Source organism: Haemaphysalis longicornis, unplaced genomic scaffold (genome assembly GCF_048455015.1).
Source record: "Haemaphysalis longicornis isolate Haplotype H1 unplaced genomic scaffold, Haemaphysalis longicornis Haplotype H1 scaffold_9, whole genome shotgun sequence".
NCBI classification, from domain to species: Eukaryota; Metazoa; Arthropoda; class Arachnida; order Ixodida; family Ixodidae; genus Haemaphysalis; species Haemaphysalis longicornis.
In genome coordinates, this window is record NW_027526460.1 from 97,612,183 (window position 1) to 97,636,377 (window position 24,195).

Consider the following 24,195-nt stretch of genomic DNA (forward strand, 5'->3'; position numbering starts at 1 on the left):
GAATATTGGTGAATCTTTATCCGCGCCGCTAGTGAAAGTGGCCTTCAAGTAGGCACTGTGGTGGTGAGCAGATGGGAAGACGGCTCGGCAGTTCTGAATGCTATGAAAGCTTTGCTATGGGGGGTGCACCCTTCCCTATTGGTGCACCGCGCCTAAAATGGCTGCATCGCGTGTTGTTTTCCAAGACACCTACGGCTGTTGGGGTGAAAGGGGGTGTCTAAAGAGTAAAACGAGTGTTGTTGCGCATGAATCGCCCGCAGCTGACTCGGAGGGACTCCGAAGTGGGCCGCAACATCCTTCTTTCCACCACTGCTGATAGTTTTTGGATCAGTTGGTGATGTTCGCTTTGTCCTCGATTGATAACGCCTTTTGCTTGCCGGAGCTCATAATGCTAGGGCACTAATGCGCGACCAGAAATGTGTCACCAGGCCTCAAAAGGCAGAAAGCACAACAGGCTGTCCAGGATGACATGAAACGCATAGTTTTTGCCTATGGACTTCGTAACGAGAAGTGGCTTGCGCATCAAAGCCTCAGAGCGCACTTGTCCGCTCCCCAGGTGGTGGCCCAGGAGGCGTGGCAGAACTACCTGCTGCGCAACAACTCGGTGATCGTGGACATCTTCCACGGGCTGCTCAAGTCGACGCTGGTGTGCCCGGACTGCCAGAAGCTGTCGGTGACCTTCGACCCCTTCTGCTACCTGTCGCTGCCCCTGCCCCTGAAGAAGGAGAAGCCCCTGGAGCTGGTGCTGGTGCGCGCCGACCCCCTGCTCAGCCCCATCAAGCTCAAGCTCACCGTCACCAAGCTCAGCTCCATCCAGGACCTGTGCGGCTCCCTGGCGCGCCTCGTCGCTGACGTCTCGGCCGACCGGGTGAGGGACGGGCGGGGCTCGGTGGCTGAACAGGCCTTGCGTAAAGGGGGGCCACGGCCCTTAATACAGCTTCCTTTAATTTTCAAGTAAACTCTGTGAAACTTGCCACTCTTGCTGCTTTTCCCCCACTGATTTCAAATATGGCAATACTTTTTGAGTAGGTCAGTTAGTTGCCAAGATAACGTCATTTTTGGAGAGGAACAATAGACAAAACAGTGTTGGTCATAAAATTTTCGTCTTCATATTTTCTATTACTATGAACACCGGTGAATGCACTATAGGAAGCGGCTTTTGGATGCATCTTTGGAACCAGTTTTACAGCTCATTAAACTTTGGTGGCACCAGTGGCAAGGAACGATTTGAAACACCCATTTGAAACAACAAAGTTTATTGAGCTATAAAATTAGCTCCAAACGATGCATCCCAAAGCTGCTTCGTATACAACAAAGTTTATTGAGCTATAAAATTAGCTCCAAACGATGCATCCCAAAACTGCTTCGTATAGTGCGCTCACCAGGATTCATAGTATTGAAAAATATGAAGAGTACAGTTTTATGGCTAACACTGTCGTCTATTGTTCCTCCAAAAATGACTAATTATTAGGGGTGTGCGAATATTCGAAAATTCGAATATTCGATTCGAATTTTTTGGTATTCGATTCGATTCGAACGACACTTTTATTTTTCGAAATATTCGAACCACCCAAAACTAAAAAAAAAAAAAAAAAAAAAAAAAATCAGAGCGTGTCTGTATCGGTGTTTATTTACAGTGGACTCAATTATACGATTCTGGGGGTGCAAATTTCGGGATGATACGAATTTCCGAAAAGTCCCGGCTAAATTGCATCGTTTGCAATGGGAAAAATTTCGGCTGTTACGAACGGACCTGCGCGGCTCGGCGGAAGATACGAACGAGCCGGCGAGGCACCCGACTGCCGAACGAGCAAGTGACGGCTCTCGCTCCCCTGTTTGTCACTCTTTCTACAGAAACGGCCGGGCTGTTGTTTTCTGCTCGCGAAAACGCTCTGCGCACGCCCAACGCGCTGACACCGCCGCGAAACCACCCCCACGCTGCGCGCGGCGCGGCCGGCGGCGTCAACATGGCGTCGGCTCCAGCCGCGAAGTGGCGCGGGCGCTCGTGCGACCGCTTCTAAGCGCTCTTTAAGGGGGCTCACTGGTCTTTAACCAAAAAAGTTTATTTTTGCAGTTATGATGATGAAAATTGGGTAGCACATGTAGTTTCTCATTCTGATTGTAGATATAAAATTTGTTTTTGAGTAAAATGATTATATTGAAATTTATTTGGATTTTTATATTAGATTTTTTGACAGCCTTTGTAAAAAAACTGCTGGAGGGATAGAGCTAAACAGGGAACCAGTGAACTGTGCACTAATCAAAGAGTGCAATAAGACTAACATTATCGTTCTATCTGGTCTGTAGCAGAAGTTACGACCATTTGAAGTTTGGGCTTGAAAGGTGGCAACCAGAAAAACCGGTTTTGCCTTCCAGGCCCAAACTTCAAATGGTCGTAACTTCTGCTACAAACCAGATAGAATGATAATGTTAGTCTTATTGCACTCTTTGATTTGTGCAGAGTTCACTGGTTCCATGTTTAGCTGCATCCCTCCTGCAGTTTTTTTACAAAGGCTGTCAAAAAAATGAATATAAAATCCAAATAAATTTCAATATAATCATTTTACTCAAAAACAAATTTGATATCTACAATCAGAATGAGAAACTTCATGTGATCCCCAATTTTCATCATCATAACTGCAAAAATAAAGTTTTTGATCAAAGACCCATGTGCCCCCTTAAAATGCGGCTCAAGGGAGACACGAAGTTGCTTGTGCGGTAAAGGAGCTGATAATGCATGCGAAAACGGTACTATAAAACATCATCCGCGCCGAGTGAAAGCGCCCATAAAATATTTGCCGGGGTGCTAAGCCTAACCATCTCCGGCGGAGCCAAGCCGGCTGTCTCGATCTCATCGCAAGTAGTCAGGCTCCTCCATTCTGCCGCGCGTGTCGTGCGTCATTTTCTGACCGAGGTAGGCGCTACCGCGGGCGCGAAATCGTCGATGTGGGTGTGAAAATACAGCGCTCGCAGAGCTGAGGCGAGCGAATCGCGTGCAAAAACTCACCATGCGGTTCACGCTTGGCTGTTGCGGCGCGTAGCGAGCTTGGCCACAGCGAGCGAGGAGACGAGCGCGAAGCTTTACGTGCTCCAGAAAGGACTGCTTTGCGACACGGGGGTTAAAAAAAGCAGAAAAAATCACGAATTTCTTCACGCGAAAGTAGGAAAAGAAATAAACGAACATTTTTTTCAGCGCTAAATTTTTTGGTCTGTGTTGGTTCATACGAATTTCGGATGATACGAATATTTTTCGCAGTCCCGCGAGATTAGTATCATCAAGATTTTACTGTATCAGCGCGCGGCAATGTGCACGGGCTCGGGCATGCCAGCTACTAGTCTCTCAAGTGAGCGGCTGTTTTCGGTATCTGGTAAAGTGGTGACGAGCAGGAGGTTGTCACTGCTCCCCGAACATGTCGAGCAGTTAACCTTTCTCCATGTTAACATTTAAGTAAGTGCCGACCTTAACCTGTTCAGTGCAAAGGTATTGTGTATTTCCTTATTTTACTTTGTGTGATTTGTTGTGCAATAAAGCTGCAGTTTTTGTGTCTCTAGATGGTGAAAACATTATTTTACAAAAAACAATAAGTATTCGTATTCGAAAAATATTCGAGAACTATTCGATTCGATTCGAACTTTGTTTTTATTATTCGAATTCGCTTCGAAATTAAAAAAATTGATATTCGCACACCCCTACTAATTATCTCTAATTATCTTGGCAATTAATTGACCTACTCAAAAAGTAATGGTATGTTTGAAATCAGTGGGGGAAAAGCGGCAACATTGACAAGTTTCACAGAGTTAAAATTAAAGGAAGCTGTTTCACTCCGGAGCCCTCCACTACGGCGCACCTAAAAAAGCGCAGGTGTAACTTTTGCACGTTAAACCCCCCAAAATTTGAACTTTTTAAAGGGTTTGAGGTGGGGAGTGTTGTGTCCCTAGGCCCTCCAGCTTACCCCATGGAAGTGCTCGCTGCCTGCTCGCTTCTGTGTTGTTCAAGGATGGGCACATTGAACTCTGTCGAGGCCGGCCTCATCCCAGGGCAGTGCCTTTCGGGTGCGCTGTCCTGCAGAAGGCTTTTGGGCCACACTTTTTTTTTTTTTTTTCTCCCCACTCCTGTCTCCCCCGAGCAACTAGGCTGAGCTGATTAATCTTATCCAATCAGGGCGACAAAGTACTCTGTAGGGCTAGTGTGAATAGTGTGGAATAAGAGGGTAGCTACTAACTGCAATCCGGTGCGCAGTTCTGAGTTGTGTCCATTTCGAGAGCCTGCATTTCGCATTTATTTCAGTCGGGTCGTAGTTGCACTTGCTTGGCCTCTGACTGACCAGTGACGTGCACGGAAACAGGTGGCCTGCCGTCTGCCAGTCAGCACTCTCTTGAACTGGACACTTTGAAACTGCCATGAAATGCACACAACTGAGAACTCCACCCCAGGTTCATCTGTAGCTCACGCGATGGCTAAGCCGTTGTGGTGCTGAGCCCGAGCACGTGGGTTCGATTCCCGGCTGCGGCGGCCGCTTTTCTGGTGGAGGTGAAAAGTGAGAATGCCCGTGTGTTCGAGATTTCAACGCCCGTTAAAGATCCCAGGTGGTCGAAATTAATCCGGAGCCCTCCATTACGGGGTGCCTCATCACCTGTGTAGCCTCAGCGCATTTCAAGGTCACACAATGCAGAGGCGTGCCTGCCACAAGAAGCTCTGACAAGGAAAGGGAAGCATGGTTTCAAAGGCAGATAGAAAAAGATACACGAATAAGATGATTGATTGATTGTAGGGTGTAACACACCGATGCAATGCAGGCTACGAGGCGCGCCGTAGTGGAGGGCTCCGGATTAATTTTGACCACCTGGGGATCTTTAACGTGCGCCGAAATCTCGTACACACGGGCGTTTTTGCTTTTCGCCTCCATCAGAAAAGCGGCCGCCGCGGCCGGGAATCGAACCTGCGGCGGGTGCGCACACAAGATGATAAACAAGCAATTGATGTAGGTGGTTGTATAGCAAAGTAACGTCCCCACATGTCATCTGTGGAATTTTACACCTCCAGTCTCGCGGAGAAATGGCCCCGATTGTAACCAAGATGTCGGGTTTTTTTTTTCTTTTCTTTTTTTGATGTGTGCGTGTGTGTTATTCGGCCCTGTTTGCAGCTGGTGGTCACGGAGGTCCACAACCACCGCTTCCTCAGGGTGCTCTCGCACTCGGACCAGGTGGACTCGCTCGACCGCAGCGACGTCTTTGTGTGAGTGTGACCTGGGCCTCGCCTTTCCTTGCATGTGCGCCCTCCCTGCCTTTTTAGAAATGCCTTGCAGCGTGTTCCTGGGGTTGGATGCTTTCCAACGACACCTCCTGTTCCTCCCGCAGGTACGAGCTGTCGCACTCGATACAGGACAACTCCATGATGTACTTACCGGTCTATTTGCGGGAAAAGAGGTGAGTCCATGCACGACTTGGTTCTTCTCTTCTCGCAGTCTTTCCCCATGGTCTTCCTATAAGAACCATAATGGGCACAAATTATCAGAAGAAAGAGTTTTTTGTTTGTGTTGAGGTTTGTCTGTGATTTACTATGCCACAAGTTAAGCATCTGTCTGCAACATTTTGTCCGCGCTGTAAAGCAGGCAGTGTCAAGGCAAAGCGCACTAAAACTTGCGCAATAATGGGAAAGTTGCAGGTTTCTCATGTTTATCGGGTGAACTCCCCGAAGACGTACTCCCGATAACGTGATGGGATTTTCCTGGTACTGTCGAGCTTGTCCGAACGCAGCTCTACTGTATACGTGTGGAGCTTTGTTACGTTCCATTTTTGAATTGTAAGGGGCACGCTGGTCTTTGAAACTTTTTTTTCTGCTTTCCAGCCAATTTTGATGAAACTTCATGGGCTTGTCCATTTTTTTTTAAGCTGATTTCAGATATCCAATTAGTTGTGATGTGAGGTAATTAGTTTCCAATTAAAAATCTTCCTTGTTTGTTCTTGAGAATCATAGGGAAAAAATATTTCAACAAAAGATTACCAGCAAGGCGTGAATAGATACCTGAAGTTGTGGGGAATGAAATGAGGGAGCAGTTTTTTTTTGTTTTGTTTTGTTTTGCAATCACATACAAGTTTGTGTCATTTTCAACTTTGGTAGTACTCCTGCTAACCAATTAAAAAATAACGCTAATTAAACAACCGCTGAAGCACAAAGTGCAAAACCTGCTTCCCGTATTGGATGGTTTAAGCATTCAGCTTCGCAGTACAAAAGAAATGATCTTCCTAGCTGCACTGCATGCTGGGATGTACCTCTCGACAATTTCCTATCACTGTGATACTACTTGTGAAGAAAAAGTGGGGAATTATGGAAAAATTGTTATTTCTTTGTTGAAATCGGGCCTCTACGGCTTTTATAAATGCCTGGTACTGTTCCACAAATGGAATATTCGCAGGAAAAAATGTGCAAATCAAAACAAAAGTGATACCTGAAAAAAATACTTTTGGGGGCAATTTTTCGGTCCCAAAGACCCATGTGCCCCCTGGAATACTAAGCAATGCTCAGGGGTAAAACCAGATGACGTCGCACCTGGTAATGCTTCGTGACTAGAGGAGTGCTGTTTTTAGCTGCCTGGAATCCTGCAGGGTCAGCTGATACGGTTATGCTGTGATGTTGAATGAAGCCACCGCTAATGCGAGTGTGTTCTGTGGGGGGGGGCCCCTTGCAGCATGCAGTACGCCAGCAACAGCCGGAGCGGGCCCCTGTACCACCTGTTCAGCTACCCGTTCTTCGTGAGCGTGCCCACGGACGACTGCACCTACGACACGCTCTACGAGCACATCCTCAAGTGCCTGGCGTGAGTTGTCTGTGCTTCCTCTTCTGCCCGTCTCCACGTTGGTCGCCCCCTCGAGGAGATTGGGTGGAAACAAAGCTGCGCGCATTTTTGAAGACGATAGTCTTTCTTGGGCTACTTAAACGCAGAAATTTTGGTCTGCCTGTCTGTCTGCCTGTGATTCGATTCAGCCACCGGGCCAAAGTGAAACTGAATCTGCGCAATAGTCTTAAATACCCACAGCCAAATCTAAACGTCGAAGTCTGGTGGCAGTGTTCATACTTGTCAACATTGTTGAACAAGAACAAGACATTACGCAAATGTGAGGTAGAAAATCAATAGATAAGCGTTATTTGCGGTGTTCCTTTATTAAAAAAATACACGGATGCTTGGTTTTCGCGATAGCAAATAAAATACTATATCCACTGCAGAAACCGTTGCCTGCTGTTGCCAGCGCTATCTCCAGGCGGCATTTAAAAAAAAAATCGAACGGCAACAGCAGCGAAAGGTTCCACTAGATAGGTTCCACGTTCCGCTTAGAATGCTCGTGGAGTAGGGCAATGGGATTCTATAAACATTGTAGTAGAGTGCCTCGATTCACGCGCATCTCCGCGGTAAATTTAAATTGACTTGACCAAACCTCTAGCTTGTTTATCTTGAGAGGAACGAGACGGGAGGGGAACAGCATGAGAGGTGACCGGGAAAGAGAAGGGAGGCATTTACTTGGCAAATATCGTGTTTCGTCGGCATTTGCAACGAAAGAAGCAGATACACGGCCATTTTTTTTTACCCTTGTTGCGGGAAGGAGGGCAGAAACAAGTGAAAAAAAGGCACAAAGCTTGTGTGCCCAACCTGCAACTTTTGATCCGTTGCATCAGTTTTCACCTCTGCGCATTTCGCAGTGCGTGTTTTCTGCCGCAACAGATTTCTGACTATCTGTTCTATTTGGGCCTGGTTAAAGTTGCTAAGCAGCTGAGGAGACGGCTAGTAATGATAGGAAGGCTGGATAAAGGGTTAGGGGCCAGGCTCATAATCAGACAACGCAGTTAGGATTCAGATATTTCTCTTCATTCTATTCTGCTTGCTTCCTTAAAAAAAAAAAAAGAATTGGGTGTGTAGAGGCTGTGTGCTTGGATTACATGTTAGTGCAGCATGCTGGGCTGGAGAAATTTACGAGAATGTCACTTGGATGAGTTTTTTTGTTTAAGTTTGATGGAGGGGGTGAAATTAAATTTTCGTGTTCAGTGTATACACCATTTTCCTTGCTAGAGATGGGCGCCGCCATTTGCTTTTTCTGACCAGACGCTAGCGCCGTCTATGAAGCGACCGCCGAAACTTCCGCGCTGGGCTGTTAAGTGCTCCGTTCTTTCCGTGCGTCTGCTCGGTACCCGTGCATTACCAAGTGAACCGTAGTGGTTTGGCGTTAAGTTAGCGGTTGCAGTGCTTGTGTGTGTGTGTTCTGTTTTGTTTTCATCATCTGCGGACGGATTTTAGGTCTTCATTTGCTGCCAGAGCGGAAAATGCCGCTCCCGGCTGTTGCGAGCAGCAGTAGCAGTGTAGTGGTGGTGCCGGTGGTGCTCCGCAGTTCCGTGATGCAAACGTACCGGTATGGCACCGACTGACATAGAAATCGATATAGGGGAGTAAATACGTGTTTTCAATGCCACCGTGCTCGTTATGTTCACCGATTAGTCATGTTTACGGAAGCGCGGACGTCGAATGCGAAGCGCGCACAGCATATGTGGGTCACGGTGATCCGTGCTCGCGATGGACTTTCGACGAGGCGATTGCTACGCTGTTGACATTACAATGTAATATAATCTTAACTAGACTTGTGACGGTTACTGACGAAACGAAATTACCTGGGCGGAAAAATAACGCGACTGCACAACCAGACAAATTACTATTCGAAGGTTGAGCAGAAGGGTCGACGTTCGGGCGAGTTAATTCTGGTTGATCATGATCGTGATTATGATTGACCTAACTCTGCGCAGCGCATGTGGCCTGTCGCTCGGAGCCCACCTTTGTGAAACCGCTGCTTGCACCACAAATGCTTTACGCGACCAGCAGTAACTGTTTTGTAATTGTAATTAGATTCCGTGACAACGCAAAAGGATTAGAAGCTTTTACTTTGACCGCGTTGTGAACAGGTTGAGCTATTTTCCAAATGCAGCGTTCACGCGTATCTCGAGCTTCGTTTCCACATTGGGCTGCCTGCTTATCCTGCTATCGACCAGCAGTGTGCGAAGGAGAAAGTTATCCTTTCATATCGTTTGGCAGTGTAATGCGTTGGCCTGAAAAAAAGTAAACAAAACGCCGTGATATTAAAGGTTAGATTCAATGAAAAGGGTATTGTTTAATGCCAATCGGCTGTAATGACCAAACAATACATGGTATTTTAAATTGACTACAAGGAACCAGAAGTTATTGTAATGTTGTATTGTATCGGCGCTCGTGAAAGATCCTCAGGTGGTCAAAATTAACCCGGAGCCCTCCACTACGGCGCGCCTCATCACCCAGAAGCGTCGGGGCGTTAAACACCATAATGAATCAATTAATCAATCAACCAATCAATCAATGCTGTATGGTAAACGATAAAGTTGCTTCTAACATTTCAGGGGGTTCCGTTCCCTGTCGCAGCTTTGCGTGTGATAAATGGATTTTGCTCCGTCTGCTTGCCGTCCAAGTGCACCCAACAAACCCTGGAGTTGGTCGTTAGTACAAAGTCGTTGCGGTTTATCAGCGGCATCCACCAATATCTCAACTCGGTGTGTGTTGGGAAGCGATGCAGCAAAAACACGCCGCAACCGCACTGCATTTTCTCCAGGCAGTGTCGTGCACATGCGTGCTGTCAGCGACTGTTTCTCGCTTTCTCTGGTTCTTCAATAACCCACCACCGCGCAGTGCTGACCAAGTGACGTTTGCGCCTTGAACGGCATCGCAGCATTGGCTAAAACAGTTGAAAGTTCCGCAAAAACTAAGCACGCGGTGCGAAATACCCCTTGTATACGCAGCGGAGCATACCGCGCCGAGCGATGTTAACAGCCCAGCGCGCACAGGCAACACTGGTCGGCCGCCAAGAGAACTGGTTTGAGAGTATTTTCCTCCTTTCCCGGCTGCTTATGGAAAATGGTGTATAGATAGTGCAGGGGTTCTCGGTACTATTTTCGGTCCTTTAGAACTGCACAAAAGCTGTGGATCACTTGAGAGTCAAGTGCCCTCTCTTGCCTTCCTCTCTCCGTACCTATAGTTATAGAAAGAAAAAGAAAACACTCAGAACACTAGGCATTCAACTGAATGCTTACCAAGGAAATTAGGCGAGCGGTCTTAATTAGTCTCAAGTAAGCTGCTGGGCTCGGCTAATCCACATGCTAAAGCTCAAAGTCAGGCTGTGGAAGAAAGCAGCATGCCCACTGCTTTGCCAGACAGGTCTGCCAAAGCCTGGAAAAAGAAAGCATCAACCTGGACCAAAAGATAAGTTCACACAACACTCACTTGGAGAACTGCTTTTCTCCCTGAGCCAAATTATTGCAACGTGCTGCTGTGACGTGTATTTGTGTCGGTATTCCTGTATTCACGAAAGACTGGCCTCTGCTAATTCTAATGAGCTTCGCAGCTGATGGGAATACTAATGGGATGCACCTCTCTTTCTCTGTCTCTGGGGCTCTTCCGAGGTGGCGAGTACATTGGGAGTTCGCTCCTTGCTTTTGTCGATGCGTTCTGGTGTCCCTCACCGTGTCTCTCGCTTGTGCAGGAGGTACGTGACCCCACCCAAACCAGGAGAAGAGGAGGTCTTCCTATCCGAGGACACGGAAGGGCAAAATGGAGGTGAATGAGTGGGCAGATAAAGATAAGGGAGATAAGGGTGAAGACTGGCGGGGAGATTAAATCTGGCCTATTTGTTAAATGCGATTCTCCGTTGAAGCGTAGTAGGAGACGGCAGATAATGGTGGGAAGGCCAGATAAGGGCTTAGGATGGTCTCTGAAGTGGACCTACCGGTAAATGTTGTCTGTTCAACCTTCGACGTTGTCTTCCTTGCGTGTCTGGTTAGCACATGGTGAGGTAGATGTCACAGATCTGCTCCTGGTGATAGCAAACAGTGGTACAGTAAAACCTCGCTACAAGAGACACTCAAGGGACCCAGGAAACATGTCTCTTGTAACCAAGGTCTCTTGTATGCAATGTTGCTAACATGGCTAGAGCCCCTAGCTTTCCGCGATTCCGCAATTCCGCGAAAAATCGCGGAATTAAAGTGTTTTCGCGGAATTCCAAAAAAAAAAAACGTTAGAAGTGTGGCGCTACGTCCCCAAAACGATATATTCGGTGAAATGGGGCGGAAAAGTGGTATTTTCTATTAGCAATACCAAAATGGTTTCTATTAATTGTCTGCAACTTTTTTACTGTTGAAAATTTAAATTTGCATCTGCATATTCCTACCTTATCAAATAATAAAAGTGGCTAGGTGGCGCAGCCTCCACCCGAATCAAGGGGCTTAGCCATAGCCACAGAAAGAGAACATTGCACACGACAGGGCCCGTCAGATTGCAAACAAATGAAGGGTGCAATGAGAAAAGTGGCTAGCAAGGCGCTAGTATACTTGGAGAACTCTGACACTTGGAAGTTCAAGAGTGTGAGGTGCTTGGATCCCCAGCAAGTTGGGTGTCTCTCAGAGAAGAGATCAGAGTTTGGGGCCGTTCCTGGATTTATAGCCCTAGCTGCTGAATGGCAAGTCTTGAGGTCTTGGGCAGACTTCAGACCTCAAGTCTAGTGACTGGGACTTGGCACAATTTCTTTCTAAACAAGAAAAGCCAGGTGAAGATTTTGATGTCCTGGCTTTCTGGGCTGGAATGGAACACCTGGCTCCAACACTTTCTTCCATTGCCCTTAAATACCTGTTGGTGCCAATCAACTCTGTTGATGCAGAAAAGTCATTCAGTCGTTATGGTGGCATCGTGCCTCACAAGCGCCATTCTCTTGGTGAAGAAAGCACAAAGCATCACCAGAGGCTCAGCCACAACAACTTCCTTCAGTTGTAAATAAAATCTAGCATGTTAGGAGTCTGAAGTGTCTAATAAATGAACTGTTACATGTACCTTATGCCGTTTCAATGTTGTCGCGGAATTTTGCAGATTCCCCTATCTAGAATCGCAGAATTTGAAATGTTCCACCGCAAAAAGTAAGGGGCCCTAAACATGGCGAACATATAAAACCAACCAGACTGTTTTGAATCAATGTCTGTTATAACCAAGCATCTCTTGTAACAGCGTCTCTTGTAACGAGGTTTCATTGTATCTGCCTACTGCCCTTGTGTGGAATGAGTAGGTTTCAGTGTTTTAAAGTGTAGACATTAAAGCTCTGTTAAGTGTTCTTTGGGAGATTTGGGAGATGTGCCGATTGGGACTGTGAGCGTAGCTGTGGAAGATTGTGTGGAACAGCGATTGTTGCGCGGCTGGGAATGTAATAGAACAGTGGAAACACGTGTACTGGCGTGGTTGTACTTGAGTTCAAGTTTTGTGCTTAGGATTTGCTTTGTGTGCACAGGTGAGATTAAAGGAATTGTAGGTAGTTTGTAGTGAGAGGATTATGAATGTACTAATGTCTAGACCCGTTACAACGAGCCCTCTCAATCTGGAAAAAAAATGCTTGCTGTATCCGAAGTATACATGAACGTAAAGTGGGAACCTTGACAAGTATTGCGTTGCACATAAATGCTACGGACAATTTGTTCTTTGTACACGCCTGCAGCATCTCTGCACAGCGTTCACGCGGGGAAAAGAATCGCTTGACGCTGTTTTCGAAGCTTTGCGCCGGCACTTGGAAAAGGCCTAGCACACGCAGTCGAGTGCGTAGAGATGCACGCTAAGCCAAGTAAGAATATAGCTAGGAGCAATTACTAACCACTTATAAAAATAAGTCAAGGCAGGCAGAATTAGCCAGGCTTTTTTCAAACCGTTCGCAAACAATTCTTATTGCTGCCCGATGTTCCCCCAAGGCAGCTTCCGCATTTTTATCATCTTAGTCCGGTCGGTAAAAGAGCTAAGAAATAATCTTATAAAGGACAGCTGTGAAATGGAAAGTTAGACAACTTGGACTGTGTGCTGCCAGCGGCAGGTTGCACGTAGTGGATGGGAACCATCCCTCCATTTGAGGAATTTGTTACCTTTTTCATCGAGCAGAGTAGGAATAATGCATGTGTGGGAATAATAAAAAATGCCAAACTTCACGACCTGAGTTCCTTATTGCATAAAAAACTGCGACGAGGGCCGACTCGAATCTGGGAGTGCCACTTCGTGTATTCGAAAGCGGTGTTCTTCAATCTCACCGGAGTCGCATTTTTCGGCAGCAGCCTTGTTTTTTATGGTCGAACGGAGCCCCTGCTTTAACAGGCCTGTACCTCTGGTGATGTCAACCTGTTTTTCACCATGTTAAACAGTGTTAATTATGCTTAGTTTATCCAACTCTAATTCATGCCGTTCATGCTGCTGGTCAAAAAAAAAAAGGCCACTGGCACTGGCTTGGCTTGGCTTGGCTGCGCCAACAACCTGTTCTATGTCAGCAATGTTGGGGCAGACGTAGTAGTTTTCTTGGCAAAATGAACAGAAAAAGCATATTGGGTGCTGGCACTGCGGCAGTCCGCTATTAACATTTCGTCAAAACCATTTTCGTTTTTAACGTATGGTCTCTTGTAGCCGATAGTCTAGCTGGGTCTGTTCTGAGCAGAGCGGACGCCACTTTTAAAATGCATGGGGAGCAAACAAACCAACAGAAAAGGGTCTATTGTAACCGAAAGTCCATTGTTGCCGCACCCACTGTGTGGACCATTTGGGGTTGCTGTGGCTCTCAGTCTTCCCAGTTTGTGGTGCACTCTTTTTATCTTGGGAAAACGCGAAATTGAAGTGGAACTTCAGCCCTTGGTGTCCTTTTGTTGAGACATGTGCACGGCTTGCCGTTCCCACGTCTCCGCGTGCGCGCTGCTGCACTGAGCGGGGCTACGATAGGCCTACACCGGTGTCGCCCCCGTTCTCCCCCGCCCATGGTGGCGCAGAGCTGCCCAACGGTGGTGGCGGCGGGCCAGAGGAGCTGTTTACGGACGCGGATGAGGAGATGCCCAGTGAGGTGGAGCCCCCTCCCCCCGCAGGGGGCAAGGGCCGCCCCCTGCGCCTCTTCTCGCTGCAGTGCGTCAACGAGAATGGCTCGCTCAACCTGGGCAGCCTGGTGGACAACGGCCAGCCCCTCAAGCTGGGCGCCCGCACCCACCTGGCCGCCGACTGGCTGCCCAAGGCCAAGCAGCACTACTTCGACGAGACCAAGGCCGACGTGAGTGCCGCCGCCGTTCTGCCTCCTCTCACTGGCAAGGTTTATGGGAGGGTCCTGTAGCTTTCATGCGTGTTCCTGACCGTCGATTGATTGATTGTGGGGTTTAACACGCCGACGCAACGCAGGCGATGAGGCACGCCGTAGTGGAGGGCTCCGGATTAATTTTGACCACCTGGGGATCTTTATTGTACGCCGAAATCTCGAACACACGGGAGTTTGTGCTTTTCGCCTCCATCAGAAAAGCGGCCGCGGCGGCCGGGAATCAAACCCGCGACTTCGTGCTCAGCAGCGCAGCGCCTTAACCACTGAACCACCGCGGCAGGTTTTTCCTGACCGTTGCCAGACCAGTTTCTAGAGAGAGAAAGCGTGTGCGGAAATGCATCGCTCTGCGCTTGTGCTTGGCCCTTTAGTCAGTGCGCTAGGTTGAAAAGCAGGTTTCCCCAGCCATTGGCTCAAAGAAGTTCTCGGAGAATGGTTGGATTGATGCCAGAGCTCTTGGGGAGGTTCTCCCGTAAACGCGAGTGGAGATGGAACAGGAGGTAAATTTGGGTCTGGCTGGGATACGAACGAGGGGCCTCCTGAATCCATGGCAAACATGCAACCTTGGCACCATTACGTCTTGGGGGACCCATTGTATCCTTTGACTTGGAAGCGTGTATTAGAGACATGTACTGGGGCCTGCATGAGTAATCTGAGCATCCTAATTACAGGGGTAGCAACCAGGCGAGCATCAAAGTGTTTGCACTAAATGTCTTCTCACCTTTTTCCTTTTTTAGGGGCAAAGCCCCTTAGGGGTGGGCTCTGGCTGTTGGCGCATCTCATGTAGTCATGGTGCTAAAACACCAGGACACTCGTTTTTCAATGCCTTGCACTAGACCTTTCATCTCCGTGGGCAAAAGAGCGCACCGGGACACTCGTTTTCCAACACCTCGCGCTAGAAGGCTTCGTGGTTAGACTTTTACAGCAAAGCTGTGTGCCTCTACCCCCCGACGGTTCATCTCCGTGGGCAAAAATGCCAAGGCGCCAAGAATACACTTATACACTGCTTGCTTCGCCCCTCCCCAGGTTTCACGTTAGTGGGGGTGGTCCGGGATTTGCAGCGTCGGTATGTGCAGAGTCAAAGTAAAGGAGAGGACAAGAAAGAGACACCAAAGGAAAGGGATAAGGGTGGGACGTCGCGAACACAGTTGTGGCCTCCGACCTATGGATGTGTGCTATTACAGACATGTGCTCATGGATGCACGAGTCATTTGAGCATGCTAATAAGAGGTGGTCATTAGGGAAGTAACAAAGCACATTCCCATGAATTAAATGTCCCCTTTTCTTGCCGATCCAAGTGTGGCTGTGTGTAGAATGTTTACAAGAGAGGGAGCAAAAGACCCAAAGGGTGGTGGGTGAAGGTATTAAAGGCGCCGTGAAGACAAAATACAAGTTTGGAGTGCATCAAAAAGATTAGATTGTCTCAACAATCATGCCAGTTTTATTTTTTCAAACTTCAAACAAGCAATTCTATCGCAAACTTCAAACGAGGCGGCTCCCCGGCCACTGTTTGGCGACACCTCTATGACATCACTGAATCTTTTTTGCGCGATCGGTATCATCACTGAAGCATCACTGAGCGATTGTAGTGGGGCCTTTAGTTGCGTTTGATTATGCCGGCTGCGGTGGCTCAGTGGCTAAGACGTTGTGCTGCTGATTCCAAGGATGCAGGTTTGATTTCCAACTGCGACGGTCGCTTTTCTGATAGAGGCAATGCCCATGTGTTCGAGATTCCGGCGTACGTTAAAGACCCCCAGGTGGTCAAAATTAATCCAGAGCCCTCCACTACGGCGCGCTTCATTCGCCTGTGTAGTGTCGGCACGCTAATCTTCATTATCAATCGTTTCATTGTCACTGGAATGCTAATATGCAATTAACACTAATAACTATGTTTTTAGTGCTGACCTCTACTGCATCACCATAGTGGTAAATTTGAAAGTTTTTCTACGTTTATTGCATTTTTTGTTGTTGAAAAAGCATCCTTTGTGGCTGGAAAGGCTAGTTCCTTCAAAAGGAACAAAATTATATTTTGACTACATGGCCCCTTTGATGAGGAGAAGGCAGCAATCAGATGCTGATAATGTAGAGATTGCTTAGGTGTCATCGTAACTTTTTTAGCTGCATGTAAGCATGGCCCCTTTAATGAGGAGAATGCAACAATCAGACGCTGATGATGTAGAGATTGCTTACGTGTCATCGTAACTTTTTTAGCCGCGTGTTCTGTTGAGACTTGACGTCGTCGTGCCTGTTTCAGGAGCTGCTGGTCCACGAGTCGGTGAACCAGCGGGGCGGGGCCGGCGGGGGCGGGCGGCGTCAGCTGCAGCTGCGCGAGTGTCTCGAGCTGTTCACCACGACGGAGAAGCTGGGCGCCGAGGACCCCTGGTACTGCCCCCGCTGTCGCGTGCACAAGCAGGCCACCAAGAAGTTTGACCTGTGGAGCCTGCCCCGGGTGCTCATCATCCACCTCAAGCGCTTCTCCTACAACCGCTTCTGGCGCGACAAGATCGACACCCACGTCGAGTTTCCCATCAGGTGGGTGGGTGTGCCTCAAGGCTGCAATTTGTTGCCGCTGCTGTTGCTGCCGACAACTATCAGGTTGGAGCATCTCGCTCCTATTGTTTCCAACCTGTAGCTGACAAGAAATTAGCCTCAATCATGACAAGAGGACAAGAAATGTTTGATTTCCTCCTCCTCTCTCCCTCTCTCTATTTCTCGGAATTATAGGGGGGTGGGGGGGAGGGTGTTGAGGCAGTGTTCCTCAAGGGTGCACTCTGTCGCCACTACTGTTGCTGCCAACAACTACTGTCGGGTGGGATGTCTTGCTCCGATTGTTCCCAAAGTATGTATGCTAGCTGAAACTGAATGTGTTTGCTTTCCTCCTTTCCCTCACCTCTCTCTTTTCGAGTCGGAGGGGGGTGTTGGGGCGGTGTTCCTCTGTCGCCACTGTTGTTGCTGACAACAACAACCGTCGGCTGGGATGTCACTGTGTTTGTTTTTCTCTCTCCCATGCCACAGCGACCTGTGCATGGATGACTACATCATCAACCGGAATCACGAGCGGGCCGTCTACGACCTCATTGCGGTGGCCAATCACTACGGCGGCATGGGCGGCGGCCACTGTGAGTGTACCCACCGTGCTCTAGCTTTGTTTGTGTCAACCGGCGTGGGTGAGCAACCCCATGTCAGCCGCTGCCACTGTGTGGTTTCAGCCTAAAGCCCCTGATCTGCTTCAGCAGAACCTTGCCTTTACCGATAAGTCGCTTACAAATGAAAAACGATATAGCCAAGACTATTTTTTCCTTGACAACTAATTTTTTAACAGGGGAAGATCATATATGTGGGGCCAGTAGCCATTCACTCGGACGGGTGGGCTTGGAAGTGGTTTCAGTGTGCCGTGTGTGTAGTTCACAACAGTCATGGGTGAAGTGCCTGGATATATATTTCATACATAGTTTAGCGCAGCGGGTGCATGTACACGGAAGTGTGGGGAAGCCCGTCGCCGCCAGGGGAGAAAGTCGATGAATGGTTGTGTAGGTCAGTCATAGGCACTCAAAGTGCAATGCAACCAATACAATATAGCCGTTGCAGAGAATGTAGTTGTTGCAAAGATTGTAGGCTGCTCGTGCACCCTGCTTGCCCGCAACTGTAAAGGAAAAAGTGCTTGGCAGAGGCCCAGATGTTGCTTCTTGTGAAGCTACTCTGCCATCTTGGGATGTCCACAGAACCTGTGAGCAGCCGGTTGGGCACACAAACTCCGATGGAGCTGGTGGGGAAGTCACAACCTCAGTAGAACGCACTGTTGGTGCATATTTGGTCAAACTTAGAGCACGATTCAACAGGGACGACAGAAAGACGACAAACACAAGCGCTCTTTCTGCCGTCCCTGTTGAATTGCGCGCGCTCTAAGTTAAACCAAAAGTCACAACCTGTCGGTTAACAGCCATAGTAATACTGGCACTTACTTGGAATGCTGTGTGGCTGAAATGACATGACTTCTGCTGCTCTTATTGTCATGCTGGGTGGGTGGGGGATTCTATCAGCCTGTCCTGAGTATTCTTTCCTAATGCCTTTGCACCTTGTCAGCGAGGAACCAGGTGACCTGCTGCAGGATGGAATGAGTAGGCTGCTGAGCCTTATGATCTTGTGAGCCTGAAATTCAAATGGACCTAACTTCTTCTCCAGCAGAGGCAGAATAAAGATGTTATTCTTTTTGCACTACTTAAGACTGCATCTCTCCACCAATTTTTCTGCAATAAATGTTACAAAATTAAAGGGAAGCTGAAGCGCTTTCCAAAAAAATTGAGTTAGATTAACAGTTATATAGTTTCTTGCGCGCTGATTCTGAATATCACATTGAAATTTATCGTACATGAGTCCAAGTGGCATATATCTTGCAAAAAGCGCGGCCCCGTTTGAAAGACGCGCGTTTTTCGTCTTTTGACGCCCCTGATTGGTTGCGCCCGTCATGACGTCAACGGAGGACACCCTTCGGCCGCGCGGGTTGTCGGAAGCATTGCGAACGATCGCACGGTTGCCTTTGCGGCAATTTAGCTTGCAGTTTAATTTTCGCACATGACTGGAAGTTTGTTTTATAATTTCCCGTGCTGTTGGTTCAATTATGTTGGAGCTTAAATTTGCTTTACACGACAGAGAACCCCAAAGCAGTGACTGTGACGTCGACTAGTGGGTTCCATCAAAATATTTTTGAATTAGGCAACCAGCATAGGGGGATTTTATACCTTATGTTTATATTAGGTACTGCCTTAACTGTTTCTTATTATACACAAAACTATTTATGCCGAAGATTAATGGGCGTTTTATGAACAATCTACCAGCGAAAAGCACGTACGTGCACTGCGCGAAAAAATAGCGTTCATGCGCTGTAAACGTACATGCGAGACACATCTTGCCGGTACACGCATAAACCAACAAGCAGACTCTGCTTCCGCATTTCCTTTGTTCGTTGTCGCCCACCCCAGCCCCGTTACTCATCCCCGTACACAGACCCACACGCGCGCGCCATTTCGGTAGCGGCGCTACGGCGCCTCCGCGATTGCTAGCTGCACTTCGATGAGTGGCGTCTTACTACTTCACATGCATTTATTCTGAAAACACTGCAGCATACTAGTGCCTGCTCAGCTTTATTGGCTCTAGTAGGGCTTGATTTTCGCTTGTGCGTTGCGCATTCTGCTACAATATTACGGCCACCTCGTTACCAGTCGGACAAGGCAGTTACGTTGTAGTTACGTTACTTTAGGTAACAATCACCAAACGTTTGTGATAATGAATCGTTGGCCTGTTTCAGCATTTCTAGATTTAAGCATTTACCGCGCTAGTCGGACAGAGGCCGTATATTTACTCTTCGCTCCTAATTTTTTTATTATCATCATTATATATATCACCGACTATCACTGGAGCACTCTTGAGGTTCAGTGACAACAAGTGCTTGCCAGGTTATAATATGCAGCCACACGGAATCTTGGGCAAAAAATTAGGCCCCCGCAGTCAACACGAATTATGGCACGGTGGTGGTTCGGAGTGGTGTTTTTTTTTTTAATTCCTGACAAACATCACCTTATCGTGACATGTATACTTGCAAAATAAGTAATCTGGTTGTCTTGGTTCTTTTACTGTGTAGGAATACTGTTTCCTCTTAGCCGGGAGAGAACTTCTATCAGGATTGGCCCCTTGTTTTAGTTTCGCCAAAAAATTGTTTTTTTGAACACTGTTCTGAGCCCATAGGGAAAGAAAACCGACGCGTTTAACGAAACAAGTATTTCCTGATCAAATGTGACTTGGTTTCTGGAATGGAACGAAACATCCCCGGCCAAAGTACAGCAGTATTCCCCATCCTTCCTAAATCTAAAATCTAATGTGAACATTCACGTCCGTCGCATCAAAAAAAAAAAAAAAAAACCGCAATGGAGCGGTTTAAAAAGTATTTAACGTAGTGTAGTATATTCTCTGTCATCAAGCACATCCACCTTGGCGTGGCATTATTCTGCTTAGGAATACGGCATGATAACGTATGCCTCGTTTGGCGTTCGCGCATACTTTTTGAACACGAAAATAGTACAAATGAGTGCTATCAACCACAACAACAACAAGTATCATTCACAAGGAAACACGGCGAAAAGAGCATGACCGAGGCGGCCGATCCGGCCGGAAGTCCAAGTATGACGTTTTTCAGCCGGTTTTCGCCCGCGCTCTTCGGTCTTCCGGCATCGCGCGGCGAGATGGGGGCGGGGCATCGGGCCACTTTTGTTTGCTCATTGCGCCGCTTCTATTGCATGTATTGCGAAAATATTTCGTACACATGAACTATTCAATGTGTACTTGCTGCTAGTCAACTTTTCTTTTAATTGTAAAACCGCTTCACCTTCCCTTTAAATCTCAAAATCAGCAAGACTTGTTTCACACGAAAACAAAAGTTATATCTATAAATCAGAAGGGAGCAACTACGTGTGTCGCCCCCATTTTGATCGTCCTAACTTGTTGATCGTGAAGTGTCGTCTCCCTTGAAGCAAAAAGTCATTCAGTGCACGCCTTTAATCCGCGGTGTGTGATGGTCTGTGACCGTTGGCGTCAGGACGGTCCCCAAATGTGAATTCCAGCCGACATGCTTCTCTGTCAGCGGTGGGGGCGTTTTTGCGTTTTCCCTTCTTTTTTACTGTTCCAGAAGCAGAGTGACGTATTGGTGGTTGTGTGCAGCCTCAACGTAACGCCGGCATTTTCCGTTTTCTCTCTGCAGATACGGCGTATGCAAAGAACAAGGACACTCAACAGTGGTACCATTTCGACGACACGACGGTGTCGGCAGCCACGGAGGACAACGTCGTGGTAAGGACCGAGCCTTACCACAACTATTGCTCTTGTTAGCGCTCGGTGGAGGCAGCCAAGTTGTACTGCCAGATTGGGAAGTTTGGGAAGTTTAAAGGGGCAGACTGGTCTGAGAAACTTTTTGTTTTTGTTTGCTTTCCAACCAATTTTGGCGAAATTTCATGGGCTTGTCCAGTTTTTTAAGCTGATTTCAAATGTATAATTAGTTTTGATTTGAGGTAACTATACTCGGGGACAACTTTCTGTGGCAATGCAGTCAAGGCTACGGAGCCGGACCGCACCTTTTCACTGCGCACCTGGAAGTAGTTCAACAGAAATAATTGGCTGGCGGTAACTTCAGCGATTCAGGAATATTTAGTTATTATGTCTTAGACTTGCATTGATAATGCCACTAAATTGGTAGCCAGAATATATGAAACAGAGAGCAGTTTTTTCACGTTTTCGAATATTTTTGGTTGCGGCTGTCGCCACGGGCAGCAGGATAAAATTTACGGCCTCTGCAAGGCACGTTTGTCAAAAGCGCGATTTGGATGAAACTTGCTGAGCAGACGGTGTAGCAGCAGTGTGATGGCATGCACCGATGTTCCTCGCTTTTGCAAAGCCAAGAACATTCAAAAACTCCACTCGGCTATTTAAAAAATCGAATAGCACGTATTCCATTCGCGAATCTGATTATTTGTGGAGGTACTATTCGATCCGTATTCGAATATTCGAGTGAGTATTTGCACACCCCTAGTTTTCATCCCACCACATGGTCAATAATTAGGAATGATTAGCATTCTTAATGAAGGCAGACTAACGTTAAGAACAATCAGCTTTGAATGGTTAGCACTCTTAAGACTGATTAACCTTCTTGCGCAGTCCAAGGCGGCGTACGTGCTGTTCTACGCCCGCCGCGATGCCACAGCACCCGTGGTGCCGCAATCTTCCGGGAAGCGCACGGCAGCGGCGGCAGCGGCTTCCAGCAGCCGGCAGGGCTGTTCGTCGTCGGCCAGCTCGGACCACATGGACACGAGCTAGGGCCGACGGGGGATCCGGCACCGGTGCGCGTCGTCGTGTGTGCGCGTCTCGTTGCACCGCGGACAAAACTGCCGCTGCCGGACTCGATGGTGGTGACGACGACCTCCGCCCCCGAGCAGAGCTGAGTGGGCAGGCTGGGAAGAGGGGGAGGAGGAGGAGACCTTTCCCTTCTTCTCGGAGCTGGAAAAACGAGGAGCAGAGCTGGCAAGCCGTCCCCCCCACCCCCAACTGTGACCGACTTGACACAGCAGAGAAAGCGAGATGGTAGTCCAAATCGTACGAGGGGGCCTTCTCCTCCGGCTTTCGCTTTTGTCGTTGTCACTCTCTCTCTCTCTCTAACCCTTGTTGCTGCTGCGTTCCTCGCCCTTGCCAAACTGGTGGCGTGCTTTTCCCATTTTTGTTTATCCCGTTTCAGTGGTTGCGTCAAGCAGTCCGCAACGCAGAGCTTAAACGTGGAGCTAGTGCTCAGGTTTTTTTGAACCCCCCCGCCTCACTTTGTGCTACTGCACATTTAACAGCTGCACTGGTGTGTTTCCCAAGTGATAAGCGAGCCATAGGCTAGCACACACTTACTCCCCCCTCTTTCTCTTTCTCTCTAAGGGTTTTCCTGATTTGGCGCGCATTTTTGAGCTTAGCACTAGTATTTTCTCTCCGTATAGTGACAGTGCTTAGGAGAGGGGAAAAAAAAACGGTTTTGTGAGAATTTGTTTTTTTAGCTTGCCCGAATAATTTCGTGATTCGTTAGTCAAGATCTCTGTTTTGGGTGCATAAAGCAGTGGGGATTGTTTAGTTTTTGTAAGGTTTCTTCGTCCGTGTGGGTGGTCTCATTTGTATACGGGAGTCCGTATGCTTACGGAGGGTCCGTATTCTTACGGAAGTCTGTATGCATACAGGAGGAAGCCAGTTGTAAAGGAGACATAGCCAGTGGCTTCTGGGAGAGCTTTTTGTTTGCGCGGTTGGGAATCGAGGTCTTACTGCGAGAGTAGGTCATAGCGCAGAGTCGAATACTAGTAGGAGAAGGAGAGAGAGGAAACGAGTTCGTAAACGACCTACAACTGAGCCAACACGACGTGATATTGCATGCCGTACTACTTGAATTCAAATGCTTTTTTGGACAGGAAAGTCCCTGTACTATTAGAAGAATGATGACGGCTGCGATGTGATAGGAAAAGGTCTCGCCCCTTGCGTTTGTGGCCCGTGCGTCTGACTTTCCTCTTTTTTTTTTGTGCGTTTTGTCTGACAACAGTTTTAGGTTGTGGGTGTGAGTGTGGTGTGTGAAGTGGCTGCTTTGAAGGGTGAGATGATCTCGGGGAGTTTTATGCTGCTTTCGGCGTAACCTTCTTCTTTCCATTTGAAAGAGGCGGGCGGACTATGTGGTTGTCGACTGCATTGCGTTTGCAACGATGTTTCGCCGCTGTCGGTTTACGCACTAATTGTACGATTGAAATAAATGTCTTCTTCATGCTTGCTTTTTTTTTTTCTTCCCTAGGGTTATTTTCACTTTGAGCAATTGTGTAAATTATTTTTGTGATCAAGAGCTGAACAAGGTTTGATGCATGCAGGCTTTTTGTCGCTTCCCCCTTTCTGTGCATGCGGCATTATTTTTCTGTTGAGCTGTGTAAAAAATTTGGAGAGCTTCTTCGTTTTCCTTTATCTTTTTTCCCCCTCCCCTTTTCCCCGTTTTCTGTTTCGTTTTCGAAAAATTGTTTCTGCAAGCCGCAGTGTCTGTGCGAGCCTGGGGCAGCGAGTGATGCAGGAGAGCTAGATTTTCAAATGCTGGTCGTAAAATGTGATGCTCTCGTTTTTACATGGAATAATAAATAACCTTGCAGACACAATTGCAGCGGGCGGCTTGGTTCTTGTTTTTTGTTGTGGATTGGGAATATTTGCTCATGTATGTATTGCGTGCCAATACATCTTCATCGTCGTGTTGAAGAAACCCGCAAATCTTCATTGCGTGGCTTATTCGTTCATGAAAGAAAAACTGCCGTGTTTGTCCCAGCCAGTGTGTTTTGCACTGAGGCATTCACACATGCCTCAATCGTGTTCCGTCATCAGTGTTCCATCACTGTTTCGTCATCCATTCGTGTTCCGTGAAGCCAAAAAATGACTGAAGGCATGGGCACGGCATTGTGGATACATTGCGAGATGTCCAGTGATCCATTTGCTGGTTGCCATGTGCAC

The 24,195-nt window shown here is 47.7% G+C and overlaps 1 protein-coding gene across 1 annotated transcript in view; it reads left to right on the forward strand.

Moving 5' to 3' along the window:
* The window catches only part of LOC144151965 (ubiquitin carboxyl-terminal hydrolase 15-like), a 41,036-nt gene extending 17,187 nt beyond the window's left edge, over nucleotides 1-23,849 (forward strand). The window contains exons 10-19 of the mRNA XM_077683150.1: nucleotides 557-868; nucleotides 5,145-5,236; nucleotides 5,359-5,427; nucleotides 6,690-6,818; nucleotides 10,549-10,622; nucleotides 13,841-14,112; nucleotides 16,406-16,683; nucleotides 17,167-17,270; nucleotides 20,903-20,991; nucleotides 21,853-23,849. Coding sequence (XP_077539276.1) covers nucleotides 557-868; nucleotides 5,145-5,236; nucleotides 5,359-5,427; nucleotides 6,690-6,818; nucleotides 10,549-10,622; nucleotides 13,841-14,112; nucleotides 16,406-16,683; nucleotides 17,167-17,270; nucleotides 20,903-20,991; nucleotides 21,853-22,011 — 1,578 coding nt within the window. The 3' untranslated portion in view covers nucleotides 22,012-23,849. The remainder of the gene's footprint in view (nucleotides 1-556; nucleotides 869-5,144; nucleotides 5,237-5,358; nucleotides 5,428-6,689; nucleotides 6,819-10,548; nucleotides 10,623-13,840; nucleotides 14,113-16,405; nucleotides 16,684-17,166; nucleotides 17,271-20,902; nucleotides 20,992-21,852) is intronic.
* The last annotated feature ends 346 nt before the right edge of the window (nucleotides 23,850-24,195 follow it).